This window comes from Clarias gariepinus, chromosome 16 (genome assembly GCF_024256425.1).
Source record: "Clarias gariepinus isolate MV-2021 ecotype Netherlands chromosome 16, CGAR_prim_01v2, whole genome shotgun sequence".
In the NCBI taxonomy this organism is placed as follows: Eukaryota; Metazoa; Chordata; class Actinopteri; order Siluriformes; family Clariidae; genus Clarias; species Clarias gariepinus.
The window spans coordinates 22,346,311-22,365,237 of record NC_071115.1 but is presented as its reverse complement, the minus strand read 5'-3'; the positions used below and the strand labels follow the sequence as shown (position 1 = coordinate 22,365,237).

General features: G+C 40.2%; 1 protein-coding gene across 3 annotated transcripts in view; it reads right to left on the bottom strand.

The window, feature by feature from the left end:
- Nucleotides 1–1,141: 1,141 nt before the first annotated feature.
- The window catches only part of tnrc6c1 (trinucleotide repeat containing adaptor 6C1), an 81,622-nt gene continuing 63,836 nt past the window's right edge, over nucleotides 1,142–18,927 (bottom strand). For all 3 annotated transcript variants that reach the window (XM_053515163.1, XM_053515162.1, XM_053515165.1), the window contains 17 exons: nucleotides 18,614–18,799; nucleotides 17,144–17,307; nucleotides 16,118–16,204; nucleotides 15,905–15,962; nucleotides 15,663–15,811; nucleotides 15,431–15,562; nucleotides 15,197–15,337; nucleotides 14,662–14,781; nucleotides 14,419–14,502; nucleotides 13,096–13,339; nucleotides 12,764–12,928; nucleotides 12,477–12,665; nucleotides 12,223–12,372; nucleotides 10,317–10,532; nucleotides 10,110–10,180; nucleotides 9,532–9,671; nucleotides 1,142–9,183 (listed from right to left, as the gene is read on the bottom strand). In XM_053515163.1, coding sequence (XP_053371138.1) covers nucleotides 8,814–9,183; nucleotides 9,532–9,671; nucleotides 10,110–10,180; nucleotides 10,317–10,532; nucleotides 12,223–12,372; nucleotides 12,477–12,665; nucleotides 12,764–12,928; nucleotides 13,096–13,339; nucleotides 14,419–14,502; nucleotides 14,662–14,781; nucleotides 15,197–15,337; nucleotides 15,431–15,562; nucleotides 15,663–15,811; nucleotides 15,905–15,962; nucleotides 16,118–16,204; nucleotides 17,144–17,307; nucleotides 18,614–18,799 — 2,666 coding nt within the window. In that variant the 3' untranslated portion in view covers nucleotides 1,142–8,813. The remainder of the gene's footprint in view (nucleotides 9,184–9,531; nucleotides 9,672–10,109; nucleotides 10,181–10,316; nucleotides 10,533–12,222; nucleotides 12,373–12,476; nucleotides 12,666–12,763; nucleotides 12,929–13,095; nucleotides 13,340–14,418; nucleotides 14,503–14,661; nucleotides 14,782–15,196; nucleotides 15,338–15,430; nucleotides 15,563–15,662; nucleotides 15,812–15,904; nucleotides 15,963–16,117; nucleotides 16,205–17,143; nucleotides 17,308–18,613; nucleotides 18,800–18,927) is intronic.

The following is an 18,927-nucleotide window of genomic DNA, read 5'->3' as shown; positions in this document are numbered from 1 at the left end:
GGCTCATCTTCACACCCACAATGGGCTCGAGCTTTTAGCCGCACTGCTATGCTAAGTGGCTAATGTGTCTATCATTTATGTAACCATTACTGACATACGACGTATATTGGAAAGATGGAGAGGTAAATGGGCTTATAGAACTTGGTGAATTACTTCCATGATCTGTATAGTTTTGCACCTCAAACTCTTTTTGCGCTCCTTCCGTCTTGAGCAAAAGATCCTCAAACATTTGCGCTCAGTCCTGAACTGTGCAACAATTTTTATTTATGGCACTTAGCAGACACTCTTATTCAGGGTGACCAACTTTTTTGCCTTATGCAACATTTGTCCAAACAGTGGCAGCTTGGCGGGGCTGGGGTCTGAAACTAAGCTTCCCAAGTCCCAAACTCCTCAATATTCAGGACAAACCTGACATCTAAACACCTTACCTGAAACTAGACACCTAAAAATAATTTGGGGCATCTTTACCCATAGAAGAAATAACAGTGTGTGTGCAATTCCTAAGTCTGAATACAGTAGTGCCATGATCAGAGGAGTCCAGAGTCAGCTGAAGACTTGTAGAGCTCTGTCATGCGCATAAGAACCACTCTCTCTCTCTCACTTGTTCTCTATACTGCTTATCCTGACCCCTAAAGGGTCACAGGAAGCCTCGGCAATAGGCGGGCCTTATCCATCAAAGGGCACAAGCGCACACACACAAACTAGGGAATTGCCTAATCTGCATGTTTTTGGACTATAGGAGGAAACCCACCAAGCATGGGGAGAACCAGCAAAACTCCACACACACAGATCCAAAGCTGGAACTTAAACCTTTGATGCTGGAGATATGAGGACACAGTGCTAACCACTACGACACTATGCCATCAGTTTTTGTTAGTTTTAAAGGCGTTTTGGGTTGAGGGGGGAAAATAATTAATAAATATATATATATATATATATAAATAAAAATTATTTTATATATATATATATATATTAATTATTTTCCCCCCTCAACCCAAAATGCTATAACGTTATATAAAAACATATATATACACACACACACACACGCATACATAGTCATAAGGATTTTAGATATCAGATCCAGACATTTAGTCCACACTGTAAATTTATACACAATGTAATTATGTACGACCACAAAAAAAACCTTACAGCCAAAAAATGCAATTTATTAATAGGTTGAAAGAAGCTCCATTGTTCATGAAACATTTGGGTGCATGTCATCAACAATCACATTCTATGAGGAGAGAAAGAGAGAGAGAGAGAGAGAGAGAGAGAAAGAGAGAGAGAGAAAGAGAGAGAAAGAGAGAGAGAGAAACATTAAAAGCCACTGTCATTTTAAAATCTCAGTACAGGCATTTTCCTTAATATTTTTGAAAGGCAAAAGCAACCCCTCCTGCCCACCCACCCCCAGGATAACACAGGAACAAAGATAACACACAAGACACACCCTTATCACAGGCTACAAAAACCCCACAGTGCTTTAGAGTGAGATGCTCATTGGTTTAGGAATAAACAGCATGGTAAAGTACTGGTACTGTAGTACACGATTAATAAGAGATGCTAAACAGGAATAAAGAGGCAACGAAACGAGTACAATGGAAGGAAAGCCCAAAAGAAATCCCCCAAATCCCATGAGATGGGTCACAGAGGTCTTTACACCTCTACACCCCACTTGTGCATAGATCATGATCCTTATAAACCAGCTCACTTTCAATCCTTCAAATTGATGCAGAAGAAATGCTTTTATACATTTTTTTCCCGTACATAATACCCGCCATAAGAAAGAATGGCAGAAAAGGAAAGAAATAGTAATGCACAAATGTTCCTGATTTCAACAGGAAGGGACCTCATGTTAAGAAAATACAATAAAGATTACCACATACAGTACTTGTATGCTCTTTTACTGTCTTTTGAACAATCAAAATCATTGATCACTTTGTCTAAAATGTAAAGCAATTTTAATATATAGACTTTTTTTTTTAATATAAAGCACTCCACTGTTTAAAGTTCATTTAGAGTCCATTATTTGGTAAATATGTAACTGCTACGGATTTAGAAACAAAAAGTATTTTCTTCTGAAATCCATAACCTTCAGTGCTTCATTTATTTTTTTTTCCTTATTAAAAACAAAACAACAACAACAAAAAAAAAAAAACTTTAAAATGTTGCGGAGTTGGTACTCTGGAACCCTTGCCTTCCTGAGACATGATCCATTTTTTAATGTATGTGCAAGATAGTGAGCAATTATTTGCACAAAGGAAAAAAACAAACAAACAGACTTCAATAGTCCATGAAATCAACAATGACAACACAGAAAAAAAAAAAAAGTGAATCACAACATGACAACACTAATCAATCCCAGAGTTCTGCAAGTAGCACAATTAACTTCATTCAGTAAAGTGTTAGTTATTCATGATGGAAGTATGTCCTTTTTTTGGACATTCCCACAGTAATTTCCTTTTCTTTGAACAACATGAAATGCTTGTAAACTGTTGGTGGCCTTGGAGGAAAAAATAACAATGATTTAAAAAATAAAAAAGGTAGGCACCACTGAATTAAGCCTTGTAACAAACTCATCTTTTATCATTTTCCATTGAGCATGGAGCCGACACTGGAAGTTACAAGTCTGTCTGCACAAACCTATGGCCACAATTTTTTTTCTTTTTTCTTTTTTAATAATCTTGAAAAGAAATGGTGCAATACTCAGTTATTTTCAATGAAAGCAATAAAAGCCACTATATAAAGTTGATGATCATATTACAGATAAAAACACACTTTTTTTCCTCTAAGTCCTTGAGTAAACATTAACACATGAATTGTCACCTTATCCCTCAGTACTTTATTTCATGTTGTACGATTAGCTGAAGGAGGGGAGGCAGACACTCAGTGCAACGCTAGAAGCTAAGAACAATACACATCTGAATAGGTTTCTGACTACAGCCTAGCAAAAAAAAAAAAAAGAAAAAAAAAAAGAGGCAAAACATAAAAGGGCGAATAACCTGTAAAGATACTGAATTAAACCATAAGGTGGGAACTAACCCACTATAAGCACACACTATATTTTAAACCTTTGCTCACTTGTACAAACAGATTAACAATCACAGTCACTCACCCGTCAGCACGCGCACACACACACACACACACACACACACACACACAGTCTTGTGCAAACACACATACTATAGATTTTTGCCTTTTTTTTCCTTCTCCACACATTTTTTAAATGTTCATTTTGAACTGATGTTATCAAAAAGCTTGGAAGTGTATGAATGACAAAAAATCATTACAAAAAGTTTCACATTACATTATTGGCGCTCCTTTTGATTCAAGTATTAGAATATCTTTCATTTTTGTAGAATTTTGATATGTTTATACTTTCAATATGGGTACACAGAGAAAAATATAGAAGTTGGCATTTAAATTGGCCTGGGAGAGTAAATTAAGGTAAAGTGGAAAGAGATAACCAGCTATATACATACTTAATTTTTTTTTTTTTTTCAAATGTGCATGTATATAAACCAGTATGTGCATATTCCACCCAGGACCTTAGAAAAGATTGGATTCTCTTTGAGCTGATCTCTTTCCTTAGCTAACCATCTTTTTTTTTATTTAAATTTTTTTTTTTTTTAAGTTTTAGCTGCATTATAGCCATTCTGATCGTTAGGGAGGAGAGTGCATTAGTCCTAAAACATATCCAGTTGTGGGCTGGACATTTAGTGAGGTACAGAAAGACAAGAGAAGCCTTACTGGACTGCTGCTGCAGTAACTTCGTGTTGAGATTAACTATTTTACCCCACTTGTGAATGTGACAGTCTGGTGGTTTTAAGTACAGTTGAAAGCAAGGCAGTTTGGAATTTAAAAAAGGGGAAAAAAAAGAGACAGGCATTAGTGATTGTTACTAGTGTCACTCACTATAGCCATTTCCCTTTCAAGACTTGGTACCAACTGACATGTGCTCTTGTCCTCATGCAACAGGTCCATATGGGGGCAACGTAGTACTTGATTATCACTCGGTTGTTACCAACCTTCTACAAATGTCTGATGCCATTCTACTTACTGTTATTTTCAGGAATACCATATCACAGACATCAAATAAAATTATGTTGCTAAAGGTCTGTCATTTTAGCAATACTAGTGCTCCTGATCACATCACTTATCAGCACTGTTTGAGTTATAAGTCATCTGTACAGCACTGCAAGTCTCAGACTGGTTCAGGAACTGGGAATAAGGAAATCTATAGCGCTGGTTTCTGATGCTGGCTCTGTCCCAAACAGTATAGCAGCACTAGGTAAAAAGTGGACACTACTGTTACTTAAGTACAACAGGTGTTAAGCTAGTTTCCCCTATTATTTCGGCATTTACACTGATCACCCATAACATTAACACCACATGATATTAACACATTAATGTTGATTATCAATTATGTAATCAGTAAACTGGTGACGGGATCATTTCCACCAAAAGCTCACCCAATCCCCCTGGGTATCAAAGGTTTAATCCAATCCCACAGAAAAGCCTATGCAGCACAAATTGCTGCCAAAATCAATGCTGGCCATGATAGAAAGGCACCAGAACAACCAGTGCATTACAGCCTGCCGAGTATGAGGCTAAGTCAGCAAAAAAAAAAAAAAAAAAAAAGGTTGTAGATCGAGACTTCAAATTCCCCAGAACTGTATGTTATGATCCAGCTCCACCCTGGAACCCACAGCATCCAAAAGTTCCGCTGCTAATGTCCCGATGCCAGACACCACAGAGGTCTAGTGGAGTCATGCCCTGAGGGGACAGAGCTGCCCTGGAGGCGCAAGGGGAACCTTCACAACATTGGGCTTAATGTTTTGCTTTGTAATGTTATGGCTGATCAGTGTAATAATTTAGCAGTAGTGTACAGTATGGGACCAAAGCCATTAATGGGTGTTTTCAATGCGAACTAATTACAGCCTCTTTGTTGCATCACATCCATGAAAATGTAAACTGGGAATACAGAAGACAGATGTGTTTATAACAGATACTACACTGAGAGGTAACTGAGAGGTTACACTTAAAGTATGCTGTACATTAGAAACTGAGCCTAAATATAAGAAGTTTAATCTGGAACTGTTGGGGGTGCTCGTGTTCCAGAGCAGTCATGAAGCAGTTACGTATGTGGACCTTAACCTGGGGGGAAAAAAAATCTGCCCTGGTGCTGCTTTTCTCATCTGAGAGAGCAGAAGTAAATACCATCAGTACAGTTTTCCCACAATCAGCTGTTTGCTGCTTCGAGCCATAAAAGGCTTGCAAAAAAGAAGCACTTCAGCCAAGAGTATACTATATGTTTCCTAAAAGCAATACAAGGACAATCTCTCATTTTTGGTTTAAAAAAACGATGCACCCAACATTAACGTAAACCATCCACAGCATACCCAAGAACTCCCTGCAATCCCTGTTTTAGTTCACACCAGTCCTTCATGGAGAATTTTAATGCCTGGGACCATCAGTCTTGATGCCAGCCTGCATGCTACCTTTCCATCTCCACTTGTTTAACGATCAACAAAAAAAATAAAATAAAAATTGCAATCTGTGAAAATCTATAAAGCCCAAGTTTCACAGACATCTGATTCTTTTTTCATGTTTGAGATTGATTGGGGTTGATTAACATTTTTTGGTAACATGAAAGACAAGGTTAAGATGCTAAAGTAGCATTATGAAAGGCAACTACAAAAAGTATTTTCTAATTCTCCCACCAATATGAAATGCATTTTAAACAATACAAGATGGGAAAAACAAAACGAAAAAGTACTGAGGGATATGTAAAGTTCTCTGAGTCTGCCCTGAGATTGCATGCACATAGTTCGAAAAGTCGAGGGCTAAATTCTGAGGTGTGGGATAGTTTTCCAGAAGCGGCGTTCAGAGATGCAAACATAAGTACACTGAAGGCCACAGTAACAGGTCACAGCCTGCTCAGAAACCAGTAAATCTGTGATGAAAAAAAAGAAGACGATGGGTTTGTATTGAGTGACAGTGAGCCTAGTGTACCTCTCACTCAGACATTGCATAGAAAAAGAGGGTCTCTCTTGTCATTTGCTTTTATTACCGCATTAATGAGAAGTGATAAAGAGTTGCGCATCAGCACCAGTACGAGTACAGCCTTGCAGATCAGTGCCGGAATAAACAGGAGGCAGACAAAAGGAAAGAAAAGGGACCGGGTTATGGAGAGGTAGCAAGCAGGCTGAGCATGTCTAATACTCTTTATAACTACAGTTCTCGAACTCCAGTAGGACGTGCCCCTAAACTCAGTCAATCCACAAGAGCAACCAGGAAAAGTCTCAGAACCACCGTTCTAGATCAGCATGATTCTGCTGACTTGGCATAGTAACATGAACTGTTGCAAGTAAAACACGTAGACATGCATCTTTCTCCAAACGTTCCTGCATATGTGCAGTGAAACGGGCTGGTAAAGAGCAGCTACAATAAAAGACCACTGCATGAACTCACGCTCTCACACACACATGCGCACACGCGCACACGCGCACACACACACACACACACACACACACACACACACACACACACACACACACACTTAAAGAGCATAAAGTATCAAAGACAACAATAACAGCAATGTTGACATAAAAATAACAACACTTGCGATTTCAGGGAATAAAAAAAAAATACAACCAATAATTGAAAATGACATGAAAGGATCTTGTCCACTTCCAGCTAAAGTGATCTTTGCATGAAAAGAGAGAGAGTTTTAAGAGAGTTGAGACGAGGTCAAATGCTGGCGCAAGAGTACTGTCGGGCCATTTCTGTGAGAGCTGCCACTCTGCGCCAGGCCAAACAGCAGCTCCAAAGTACGCTGTGGCGTCGGGCGCACCGGTCCGGCACAAGTGGCGTCAGAGTCAGCGAGGGCACAGCGGGCGCCACAACAGATAGGCACTCAGTGGCCACACTTATTATCCGAGGAAGGTGGGGGCGCCAGGCAAAAGGGCCCCTCAGGATCTATTACCACATATGAACATGTCTAGCTTCTCCAGACAAAAGGCTAACAATTTTGGAGTACGGTAACAGTAATATTTACCTTATATATATATATATATATATATATATATATATATATATATATATATATATATAAAAAAACACAAGAATGCTTTAGAATCAGTTTGCATGTTTGTTTGTTTTTTCCTTTAAACTACCCTTCATTTGCTACCATTTAATGTCCATCCAAGGGAGGGACATAAGGAAAAATCCATTTAGAGTTTTTTTTTTTTTTTTTTTTAAAAGAGAGAAAAAAAAAAGAGCATGGAAAAGCTAAGTAGATTGCTTTTTCTTTGCTTGTTTTTCAGTTTCAGCTTTCCATGTGTGATTTGTTGGCATTGAAGTTGGAGCTTGATGCTCTTGGTAAGTGCTATGATAAACCATCCATTTGTCAAACGAGTCTCTTTGTTCTATTATTTTGTACCAAATACAACATAAAATGCACCTTGTCTACTGGGTTTACAAGAAACACTTATTTGGTTTGAAGCCCGCATCCTGCTATGGTCACTTTGTATCTTTAAGGAAGTGCTAGTGATCATCTTCACTACAGGCTCACACACTATGAGAAAGTCCTCTTCCTGCTTGTCCTCGCACTTGGTGGATGAGGGATGATGACTGTTTTTGTGCCCTGCCCGCCTCCAAAATCAAAAAAGTAAGGAAACATCACCAGCATAAGCTCTGTATAATGATGGACGGAAGAGTCTGTGGCATATTGCATGTCCGACAAACATGATTTTTTCCCCCCACTCACTGGGTCACAAATAACTGAGGTCATTTATGGAGCAGAAGAGAAGGAAATGAACATTGTCTATTGACTGTTCATTTTTTGTGTGGTGTGTTCTGAGTGTTTTGTTAAAAAGTTCTGAAGACAGTGGTTAATGCAGCACAACACACATGCACACACACGCTGGCAACTGTTTGCTCAGCCTGTCCTGCAGATGAGTAAGCACCAGCCGCACGTCTGCCTCTTTAATAGTGATGCAGACAGACGAGGGTGATGGCTGAGGTCTGGAGGAAAAGCAGATGTGTGCGGTGGCCTGTGTGCTAAGTCAAGCATGGAAACTTTTCTTCTCTGCTGGCTCGAAAGTGAGAAAAAAAATGTGCAATTCTTGATTCCATCTCTTCTGTAAGCCCAGAGTGAGGGTGTGGGAGATGGGGCTGGTAAGCAGTTAAGGCTAGTTTAGTGCTGTTTAACGAACAGTTTAACAAACCCACCGAGCTAACAGATGAACACAAAGCAATGGATGCAGTCTAAAGGGAAGGGCTGGTAGGAATGATGCGTTTCTTTGGGGGAGTAGGGAGGAAGGCTCCTACGGTGTATCAGCGGTGATGAGGGGCTTGTGCCAGGGGACATTTAAAAATGGCAGCTTGTCTGATCAGTTGTAGTAAAATACAGCTTCACACAGTTTTCAGTTATTAAGAGAGAGTTTGTAATTAAAGGTTCTATTTCCTTTTTATTTAGTCACTTGCTCTTCTCCGAAAGTCTTAAAAAATACTGTAACCAAAGCCTCACATGAAAAAAATAACACAAAAAATCCACTGAAATGATGCAAAATAAAAAGGAGGAGAAGAGAAAGAAGGTCAGCAGCCTCTACAAGTGTATCTTCAGCCTCCTCTCTCTTGGTTCACAGTTCCACTTATGCTGATTATCACCACATGATTTTGCTTGGTTTTTGCTCCTGCGTAATTAGATTTTTTTTTCAAGTTTTTTTTGTTACTTATTATTATTATTATTTTTTGTTTCGTGTCCGTTTTTTATTTTTAATATTCATAATTCTTCTCCTGAGTCGACTCCCTCACATGGACTCTCCGCTCAGCAGGTCTCCAGGAAGTAGCGTGTTAATAGGGGTTGGGCTGCCGACCACTCGTCCCTCCTCGGTACTGGGTGGCCCCCAAAGGCTTGAGTACTGCTGCACACCCCCCCATAGCAGCTCACTGCTGGCCTTCGCTGCACTGCCAGCTCCGCCTCCTCCCAGGCTGGCGGCGTTCCAGTGGCCGATGGGGTGGGAAGTTGCAGATGCTCCACCCCCCAGCCGTGTCTGATTGGTGCCCGGGTTGGCCTGCCAGCTGGTGGTGGGTGTGAGGGATTGACCCTGTGCAAAGAAGCGGTTCACCTCCTCTTCTCCAGCGAATTCTGCCAAGATGGTGGTGTTGCCCAGCACACACCTGCACAAACAGGAGTAAATCAATTTGGGAGTCCAAAGACTGTGTCTTTAGGATCATAGTGCAAAATTTAGCGAAAGGAACTAGGTACAAGCTCGGATGCCAGTAGTGCAACAATTGAAGCACAAGAGCAATGTAAAAAAAAGTTTCTATGTAATTTCTGTGCAAGAAATTACTAATCAGTTGTGAAGACTTACCTACTCACCAAACACACGCTTATACTGTATATATGAATCATTATTAAACCATGTGTACTAGCATACTGATCACTGTGTTCCCTCCAGCTACAAATTAGGCTTTCACATCTTCATTATAAACTTCAGGAAAGAAAAAAAGCATGGCAGCACATACATGTGCAGGGATTTCTGGGCTTTGCCAGCTTCGTCCTTGGAGCTGTAACGCACCACGGCGTTGCCCTGCGTCAGGTTGAGATGGAATGTGATTAGAGGGCCATGCTGCATGCACAGCGTCCGCAGAGTAGAGCCGTCAATCTAGAGAATAGAGCCGGAAAAGACATAAATAAAAGTCAACAAGTAACAAGGCATATTACTCACTCACTCATCGTTTATACCGCGTTATCCTGGTATTCAGGGTCGCGGGAGGCCTGGAGCCTATCCCAGGAAGCTTAGGGCATGAGGCAGGACATACCCTGGACTGACTACAGGCAATTTGGAAACGCCAATTAGCCTAATCTGCATGTCTTTGGACTGTGGGTGGAAACTGGAGTACCCGGAGGACCCGGAGGAAACCCACCAAGGATGGGGAAAACATGCAAACTCCATGCACACAAAGACATGAATCGAGCCTGGTCGGGAATCGAACCCAGACCCTGGAGGTGCAAGGCGACAGTGCTAACCACTACACCACAGTGCCGCCCAAGGGATAGTAATTACAGGAAACTCTGTGTTTATTCAATCTCTCTGCTGTACCTGGGGTGTAAGGTTCCTTAATACCAGCCAGCTGCTGGTCCTGTTGGTGCTATCTGTACTCCAAGTAGTACCTGTTTGAAATGAAATACATATCATAAAAGAAAATTACATATATTTTAACAACCTTCATGCTTATCTAGCTGCTACAGGTGTCCATCTCAGTTGTGTTTAAACTCACACATTCAAATTATTTTAATAAACAAATACCTGAGGAGTAAGAACTGCTCCAGCCGGGCACCAAGCCTAGGCTGTTTCCCCCCCAGGTTGAGGAGGGCTTGGTATTGGTCAGACCAGGTGGAGGACGAGTGGGCGCTGTAGAGTTCCTCGGTCCCTGAGGTACCTTCCACAGCTCATGGGACAGTGAGGCCTGCGTGTGCGAGATGGGTCCTGGCGACCAAGTAGACTTCATGTCTGACAGCTTACCTGCGTGAGCAGATAAACAGTTAAACAAAACAAACAAACAAAAAAAAAAACAGCAGAACTTCTAACACATGTAATGCTTTTTCTCGGCCTAAAGAGGCTCAAGAAGACCATGAAATAAAGGTCATCTTACCACAGAAACAATAGAAAGGTTTTCAAAACAAAAGAAATCATTCAGCACTAATTCAACCAGCTTTTACACACCAGACTTCTACTCTACTACCACTTTACAAACATAAATGTTGGAAAAATGGAATGGCGCAATTCTAGTTCTTAGAAGGGGCACCTTTGAAATAACAGAATTACTGTGCTGCAGTCTATCCCGAAAGTCACACTATTGAGCAACAAACTTCAATCACAACTTTCATCTCTGCAAGTAATTTTTAAATTCCTCACTTGCTCATCATACCGCTTATTCTGTACAGGATTGTGGGAGGCCTGGAGCCTATCCCATGGGACTTGGGGCACTAGGTAAGGTACACCCTGAATGGGGTGGCAATCCTTCACAGGGCACACACCCAATCCCACACTATGGGCAATTTCCTAAACTGCATGTCTTTGGACTTTGGGGGAAACCGCAATACCTGGAGGAAACTCACCACCCTCAGAGAAACAAAAAGGCAGAAATTGAACCCTCTACACCCTGGACGTGCAACGCCACAGTGCTAAGCACTTCACCACCATCACCCTGCTACCTTCTTAAATCCTATTCGACCAAATAAAAACAAAACTGTGCTTTGATCTTTGATGTTTTTGAGAACCTCTAATTAAATGAATCTAAAAAAAAAATAATAGCTTAGAAGAGAAATCATTAAAGTTTCTTGTGAGTATTTATAGCTGGTAAAGTTAGCATGTGCTGCTAATCTGTTAATAGCTAATGCAGGAACCTGCTTAGAGGTGTTTTTGTTTAGCTAGTTACAAAAAGATATATACTGTAGATACTTGGGTAAATGGTATATCCACTGGTAAATTTATATAGATAATACAATTAGCACTGATAATCTGTTAACAAAGCGTATATGGTAAATTCTACAACAAATTAACACACTTTTAACACAAACAATATTAAAATACATTCTAAATAAATACTGAAGAGAAAGAATTTTGTAGCAAATCGTGTGCTATATATTTTGCCTACTTACCTGTTTTACTAAAACAAACCTCTAGACAGATATCACATGCTCACAAGCAATGAAATTACGTCTGTTATACATCCAGTCAGATGGCCACAAGCGTCAAACGACAAATGCTTTGTAGTGTAAATGCAGGGTAAGGGTAGAGGAGACATATTTGAGTTGTGAGCCAAACAGGATGAGGTCATACAGGAACCTATTGTAGGTTAGGAAAAGAAGTGGTATGGTAAGGAAAAGGTGGATTCTGGTACCTGTACCTGTGGGTTCTGTCTCAGAGGAAGACAGACTAAAAGAGCTAGCATAGCCTTTCATTGGCCAATTGCTGTTGGGAGGCTCAGACTGAGATGTCGGGGAGGAGCCTGTGCGGCCCAAAATAAATCAAGCGAGGAAAAAGAAACAAGACAAAAAAGTAATAAAAACTGCTGGTGCTGATAATAAAATATGAAATAATGAAATGCGCTCGTTGTATACCATCCATTATTTTCTCTTGACAAAGTGTTCTACTATTAAACAGCACTATTAAAAAATATAAAGATATTTATTCCTTCTCATCTTCTCACCTCCACTCCTGTCTCTGAGCAGATAGCGGTTCACATCCTGAATGTTGGTGTTGATGGTGGGGCCACTGGGAACACTTCCTGGGGTCACATTGGGATCAGTCTCAGGGTCAATATTCTGAAGTCCTTTCCAGGGCACTCCTGGGCAGAACTCTGATATAGTTCAAATAGGGCATTACAAGACTGATTCACATTGGAATGACAAATGGTGATATAATACATTGTTACGTTATTTTTAAGATTCCACAGTTACTGACCTGGCGGCCAGCTGATGTTGGTCCCATTGGACATCTTGTCATTGGCATTCTTGCTCTGGCCCCAGCTGTCAGGGGTCACCAGTGGACTGGCAGAAGAGTCTGTGCCCTGCATTAGGTTATATGGGTTGTAGGAGTCATCCAGGGTGGGTTTACCTGGAGCACCAAGGTTTGGACCTGCAGAGATGGCACCTAACAAGAGATATATACACTGTTTTTAAGCTGTACTCTGCATAACCTATACCTTTAGATATAGAAAATAATATGAAAATGAAATGTGACAGTAGTACCATGCTTGCTGAGGCCAGGTTCCATAGGTGAGGAGCTGCCAGAGAGATTCTCCATGGAGTTGGGGTGCGTCCATTGTGACAGGCGCGACTGAGGCTGAGGAGTGTCCTTCATGGACATAGCTCCCACCTCCATGCAGTTTACATTCATGTTGGGGTTTAATCCAGCTGGACAATCAAAAATGGAATGAAGTGTAATTCACACATACTATGTTTGCCAACAGTGGCAAAATCTAATTATATAAAATCTTATTATCTAATAATAAAGTTTGTTTAAAATTTGTTGCCTATAACAGAGATAGCGGAAAAGATGGAAATAGAGGACTTGTTCTCACAGAGAGCATAAGAGGAGAAGGAGTTGGGAGAAGACTGCGGCTCTTTGGTCACCAGGTCAGAGACAGTCAGTCCTGATGCCTGTTGATGTGAAGGAAATGTGTCCAGTGCTGATTTGCCTGTGCTGGGGTGCAGGCTGTGATGAGGAGGAGGAGGCTGCTGATGCTGCTTCACTAGCAGAACCTGGGCCAGCTGACGCTGGTGCTGCTGGATCTGCTGCTGCATGTTATTGATTGTACGTGCAACCTACCAAACACAAACAAAACAGAGCAGGTCATGGTAAATTAGGATGTTGGAAATATAAATTTCCTCAATAATGTTCGCAACCCGATACTCGCAGTCCTGACATTAACACAATAGACGATTACGCAGTGATTTACAAACTGAATAATTGCATTCAGACTTCTCAAAATAGGACCTGTAGTCCTCAGGGATCCATTAGGCCAGTGTTTCTCACAACTGCATTAAACTCTATTTAAGTGTTTTCTCATTTCCCAGCTCACCTGATTTAACTGATCAGCTGATTAACTGCTTTTCTGAATTGAAGTGGATGTGATATAGCAGGAAAAAAACACTAAAATATGCAGGACATTTGGTCCTGCAGAATCTGAGTTCAGAACTATTGCATGAGGCGACTGGAATCTTAGGACATTTTTACATTAGGCACGATTGATTGTACCCCTTCTTCTTACTCCTCTACTGGACAGCATTTACCTTGTTTTTCATGCTCCATTTTTGGGTACACTTGCTAATTTACACACAGCAGTACAGTGGGTTATGAGCCACCATTAGGCACAAGGAAGAACAAGGAAGTTAACTTTCACACTATGCCTAATATTATTAATATTTCAGGAAAAATGTCAAGAACAATGCTCTTGTGCCTTCCTACTTTAACAGCTATGGCTGAGTTGGTCAGAGAATAAGATTGGTGATCTACAGTGATCTACAGTTAAACATCGGATTGCGAGCATAATTAATTCTGGAAGTGTGCTTGTACAGTGAAACCTTGAATTGCGAGTAACATGATTTGTGCATGCGCGCCCAGTAGAAAATGAACGAATCACTCATGAACGACCCATCACTAACACATTCTTTTTCTCTGCTCTACACAGAAACACTGTACTCTGTCGATTCTTTTTAAAGGTAAAGTGCAAGTTAATTTGTTTTATTTTTACTTTACAGCAGTGGTTTTGATATACGAGCCCACTTTCGAAACAAATTATGCTTGTAATCCAAGGTTCCACTGTATATCAAAATGAATACCCCATAAGAAATAATGGAAACTCTGATGATTTGTTTTTCCTGAAAAAGAGTAATAAGCGTACTTGCTGCTCCTGTTGTCTGATAGGGCCAGAAACATTTCGTTGTGCCTGCAACATCTGCTGTTGAATTTGTAAACGCTGGTATGCCTGCACAAATACAGAACACCACACATCAATTAACACTTTACGTTTTATAAAAATAATTCACACCAAAATCAAACGTACAAAATGTACAAAGAGAGAAAGTCTTTGGTTTGCCATCTGTACTACTCTCAAATCTTTTTCCTGCCCCATGCTTAGACTTACCAGCTGCAGATGGTAGAGTTGGTTCAACAGGGTCATATGCTGAGGGTTTATTGGTGAGGTTAAAAGTGCAGGGTTGAGACCAATGTTTTTTGCTGCAAACTGTAAGAGCTGTGCTTGAACCTATAAAACAATAAGAAATGCCTTAAAAAAATTTAATTACATACATATATCTCAAGTTGTTGATTTGCCTGCCATATGTCCTGAGGCACAGCTAGAAGATGGAATTTCAAGTTTTCTAACGTCATGAAAATATTTTTGACTATTCTGACTGCTTATTCTCATGAGTCCTTAATGCTAACGCAGCACAGCTGAATAAAAGTGCCAAATCAGCGTTTTTGACAAGGAATCGCTCTATACTGTGCTTTGAATAAATAAAATGACATTCTGAATGTCCACCACCACTGCTCCTACTACTAGCACTATTCACCCAAATTGTCACATCTGTCAGTTTATCAGGCGTTGAATTTACACAGCAATGTTATTTAGATACATCAACAACTGAAACTTGTTCCTGGCTAAACTGTATGTGCCTCACCTGAGGGGAGAGAAACTGAGGCACTTGAGCACGTAGACTAGGCTGGGCGGAGTTGAGAGGTGGCACTGCTGGCTGAGGAGGAGGCTGCTGCAGGGCCCGGGTTTGTGCTGTTCCACTACTGCCAAACATGCCACTCTGCATCTACATACAACAGCCAACAACGAGGAAATTCTTTTAAAATAATGGAAGGAAAGAGATCGAACAACAATCAACAACTGTTTTTGTCTCCCTGACCTGTCTGTTGTTCAAGTTTTGCATTGTGACCCCAAGACTCTGGCCAGGGAGTGCAGCACTAGCCAACGGGAGCTTCAGGCTGGGAGAAGGCATAAATGGTGAAGTTTGGGCATCGTCCGCTAGTCCTCCATCCTGTAGTACAGAATATCCCACAATAAAGATACCACACCTATTAGTGTAAAACATAAAAATGTTTAACAGATGTGGAAGCCAGATGAAATGAATGGGCCACCTTATCCAGAAAGGCAGGACGGTCTGAGGAGGAGTCTTTGGAGATGATTGAAGACCTGCAGCTCATTGGCTTGTTGACAAGCCCATTACTGTAGTCAGAGATTCCCAACCCTCGCTTATCTAATTCAGTCTTCTTTTCTAAAAGGGCACCTTCAAGGGAAACATGCACCAGATTTTAAAATACGTAAAAATATTTTTTAAATCTCTTCACTTGAAATAATTTTATCAAGATGCAAAACATACTCATGGCCTGGTCCAGGTTCATATTGTTGCTCTTTAAAGCCTCCTCTGCTGGATCTCTCTGTAGACACATATGGAAGAAAATGCATCAGGAATCACTCTTCATTGAATTTTGAGTTTAGGTAGTGCATTAAAAGACTATAATGTCTTCACTGATTACTGTACATTAATAAGGCATCGCAGCAGCATGCTTAATAAGGCATGTTTAACACTTACAGGGAAACCCATATCAGTCAGTTGTTTAATGAGACGGGTCATAATCCAGGCTTCGTCTTGTTTATTAGGAACCTTTGTCTGTAAGACCTGAAAATATCAACATTTGCCATCTTCATTAATATTACTTTTATAAGCATTTACACACCAATTACACTTAACATACACTGCTTGGCCCACACACACTAACATTTGTTTTGACATGCCCAGTCCATGTGTGAATGATTCCTCATGCTCCCTTTTACACACTGAGTCCTGAAATATGCCTGTTCCATCAGGGAAGAAAAACTCCACAAACTCCTCCAAAACTGGTATTTCAGTACATTCAGGGCATCAGCTGACTTAATTTTATTGCCAAACCCAGGCCATGACCAATATTGGAGAACATTACTTTTTAAAGTAACTAATTAGTCACAAAATTACTATCATTAAAAAGTAATCAGTTACATTACAGCGTTATTTTCTGATAAAAGTAACTAGTTCGAGTACTTTTCCATTGCAAAAAATAAAAACTCCTTTGTGATTCCTCGTGCATGTTGTTTTAGTCAATATATAATTATAATTATTCTACCATCATCACTCAGCGAAGTTTGGCCCAAGATCTGTTAACTACTAATATCCCCATCTCATCTACGCAGTTTTGCGCAGTAACCGTAAGTACGGTTCATCATGATTCACTGCGAGTAATGACGCTGTGCCTGGCTCAAGGATTACATAAATTGCCTAAATAACGGATTACATTTTTGAAAAAGTAACGAAATAACTGAATACTTAAATGACAGACCTAACGCGTTAGATTACTTGTTACATCAAAAAAGTACTCCAAGTATTCGAACGCTTTACTTTGTAACGTGTTACAACACTGGTCATAACACTGCCTTCACAGACACAGTGTACGACGGCACCATGCATGATTGGTGCATTGCATCATGTGCTTCTCTTTTTACCATGATGGGTCCATCACCCTGGAATTATCATTCCCATATTCCTATATGAGCAAGTGACCTATCGATCTTTGTCTTTACTGACCTTCTGGGGACCTTTCTTGGGCTGGTTGCCCCACGAGCTGCAGGATGAGCTGCTCTCTTGAGAGGCTGTGCTGTTCCACATGTCACCCTCATCCTGCTCCCACTGCCCTGTTGACAGACCCATGTCCTCTCCCCCTCCCCAGCCATCTTGCATAGATTTAGAGGCTGTAAAAAACAGATAACATTAATTCCTACACATACCCCAAGAAACAACTCGGTGTCCATAACTGAAATTCATTGCATTCACTCAACAGCAGAGGACAGTATAGTTCATTGAAACCTTGTTGCGCTTACAATGTTCTTGACATACATCAAAAATCTTAATACTGCTGAATTCATCATTATGCTTGGATAAAAGGTGTAGATCGCACACACCTGGTTTAAATTAACATGCTTGTTTTTTTTCTTTATATGAACAATTTGAACAAGAATGAGATACATTTTAAAAAGTTAGAAGTAAAGGTTTTTTTAAATCACAGGACAGGTCAGAGGCCTTAGTTTTTTTCCCCCATTATCTTTAAGAAAATGTAAAGAAACAAATGTTTGTAGCTTTTATAACATGATTAATAGAGAATTGAAAATAACTTACTTTAAATTCTATATTATTGCTGTAAGAAATGATATGCTTTACAATGAGATCATTGTAAACCATATAATATGCTACAGCATAAGAGGAATAAGCACATTCAATTAGAACAGGATGCCTCATCATGGTTTATTCCTTACATTTTTTATTGTTTTATATCATATTGGCAAAAGTAAAGTTAAATCTGACTGGTCAGAAGCCGCACATTATTTTCATATAACAGCATGGCTGTTGCATGATCAATATGTAAATATTAATGCCTGATCTAATACATGACGGTTTCTATAGTAACGGCTCATACACAGGGACTTCTATGGAAGCTGTGATTCATAACCTATGACTAATAATAGAAACAAAAACATGTCTTTCAGGGTAAAATATATAATCATTAAAATATTTATTTAATCTTGGCTGTAAAAGCATTGTAATATAGTTCTTTGCAAAAAGGCAAATCTTCACGACAGAGAAGTTTACATGCTGATCCTTTAAGAAAAATATTAAGCCGTGTTTTTTGAGGAGGCATGATGTGATTGTGTGTGTGAGAGATAAAGAGAGTGAAGCGAGGAAATACAGCTGTTTATTGGAGCTATAATTAAAGTGACAACAGGAGTTTCTGTGCCATAAAAATCAATGTATAATCCATTCAAATATGAGAAGTGTTGTTAATTGATAAACACTATACCTGTTGCCAAATCACTGTGGCACAAGTCAAACATCTATTTCAGACTGGGCGGTTATACAAAAACTAACAACTTCATTGTGTTTTAATCCAGCCATTTCTTGCATACTACAGACCATACACGCTGGACTGATTAACCAGTTCCAGGTACAACAAAAGTAGCCGCAGGGTACATGTGACAGTAGATATGCTGGTGCCAAACTAACCTGGCTTGCAGGGCGCAGATCCTGGTGGGCCTCCACCTCGGCCATAGCCTTCAGGGTTGTTGTCACCCCAGCCACCAGAGGGTTTGCCCCAGGCTGATGTGCCATTGTCCACGGTTGCTGGAGAGGGTACAGGCTCTCCCCATGAGGACTCAGTTTTGGAGTGGACATTAGGCATATCTCCCCACCCTGAACAGAAACACAGGCACATCTCAAGAACACTACACTCATCGTATATTCCACATAAAGCAATTTTTATGGACTTGCACAGAAAGCATAATGCATTTTTCCCTATTGTCTGTTACTTGGAAAAGAAC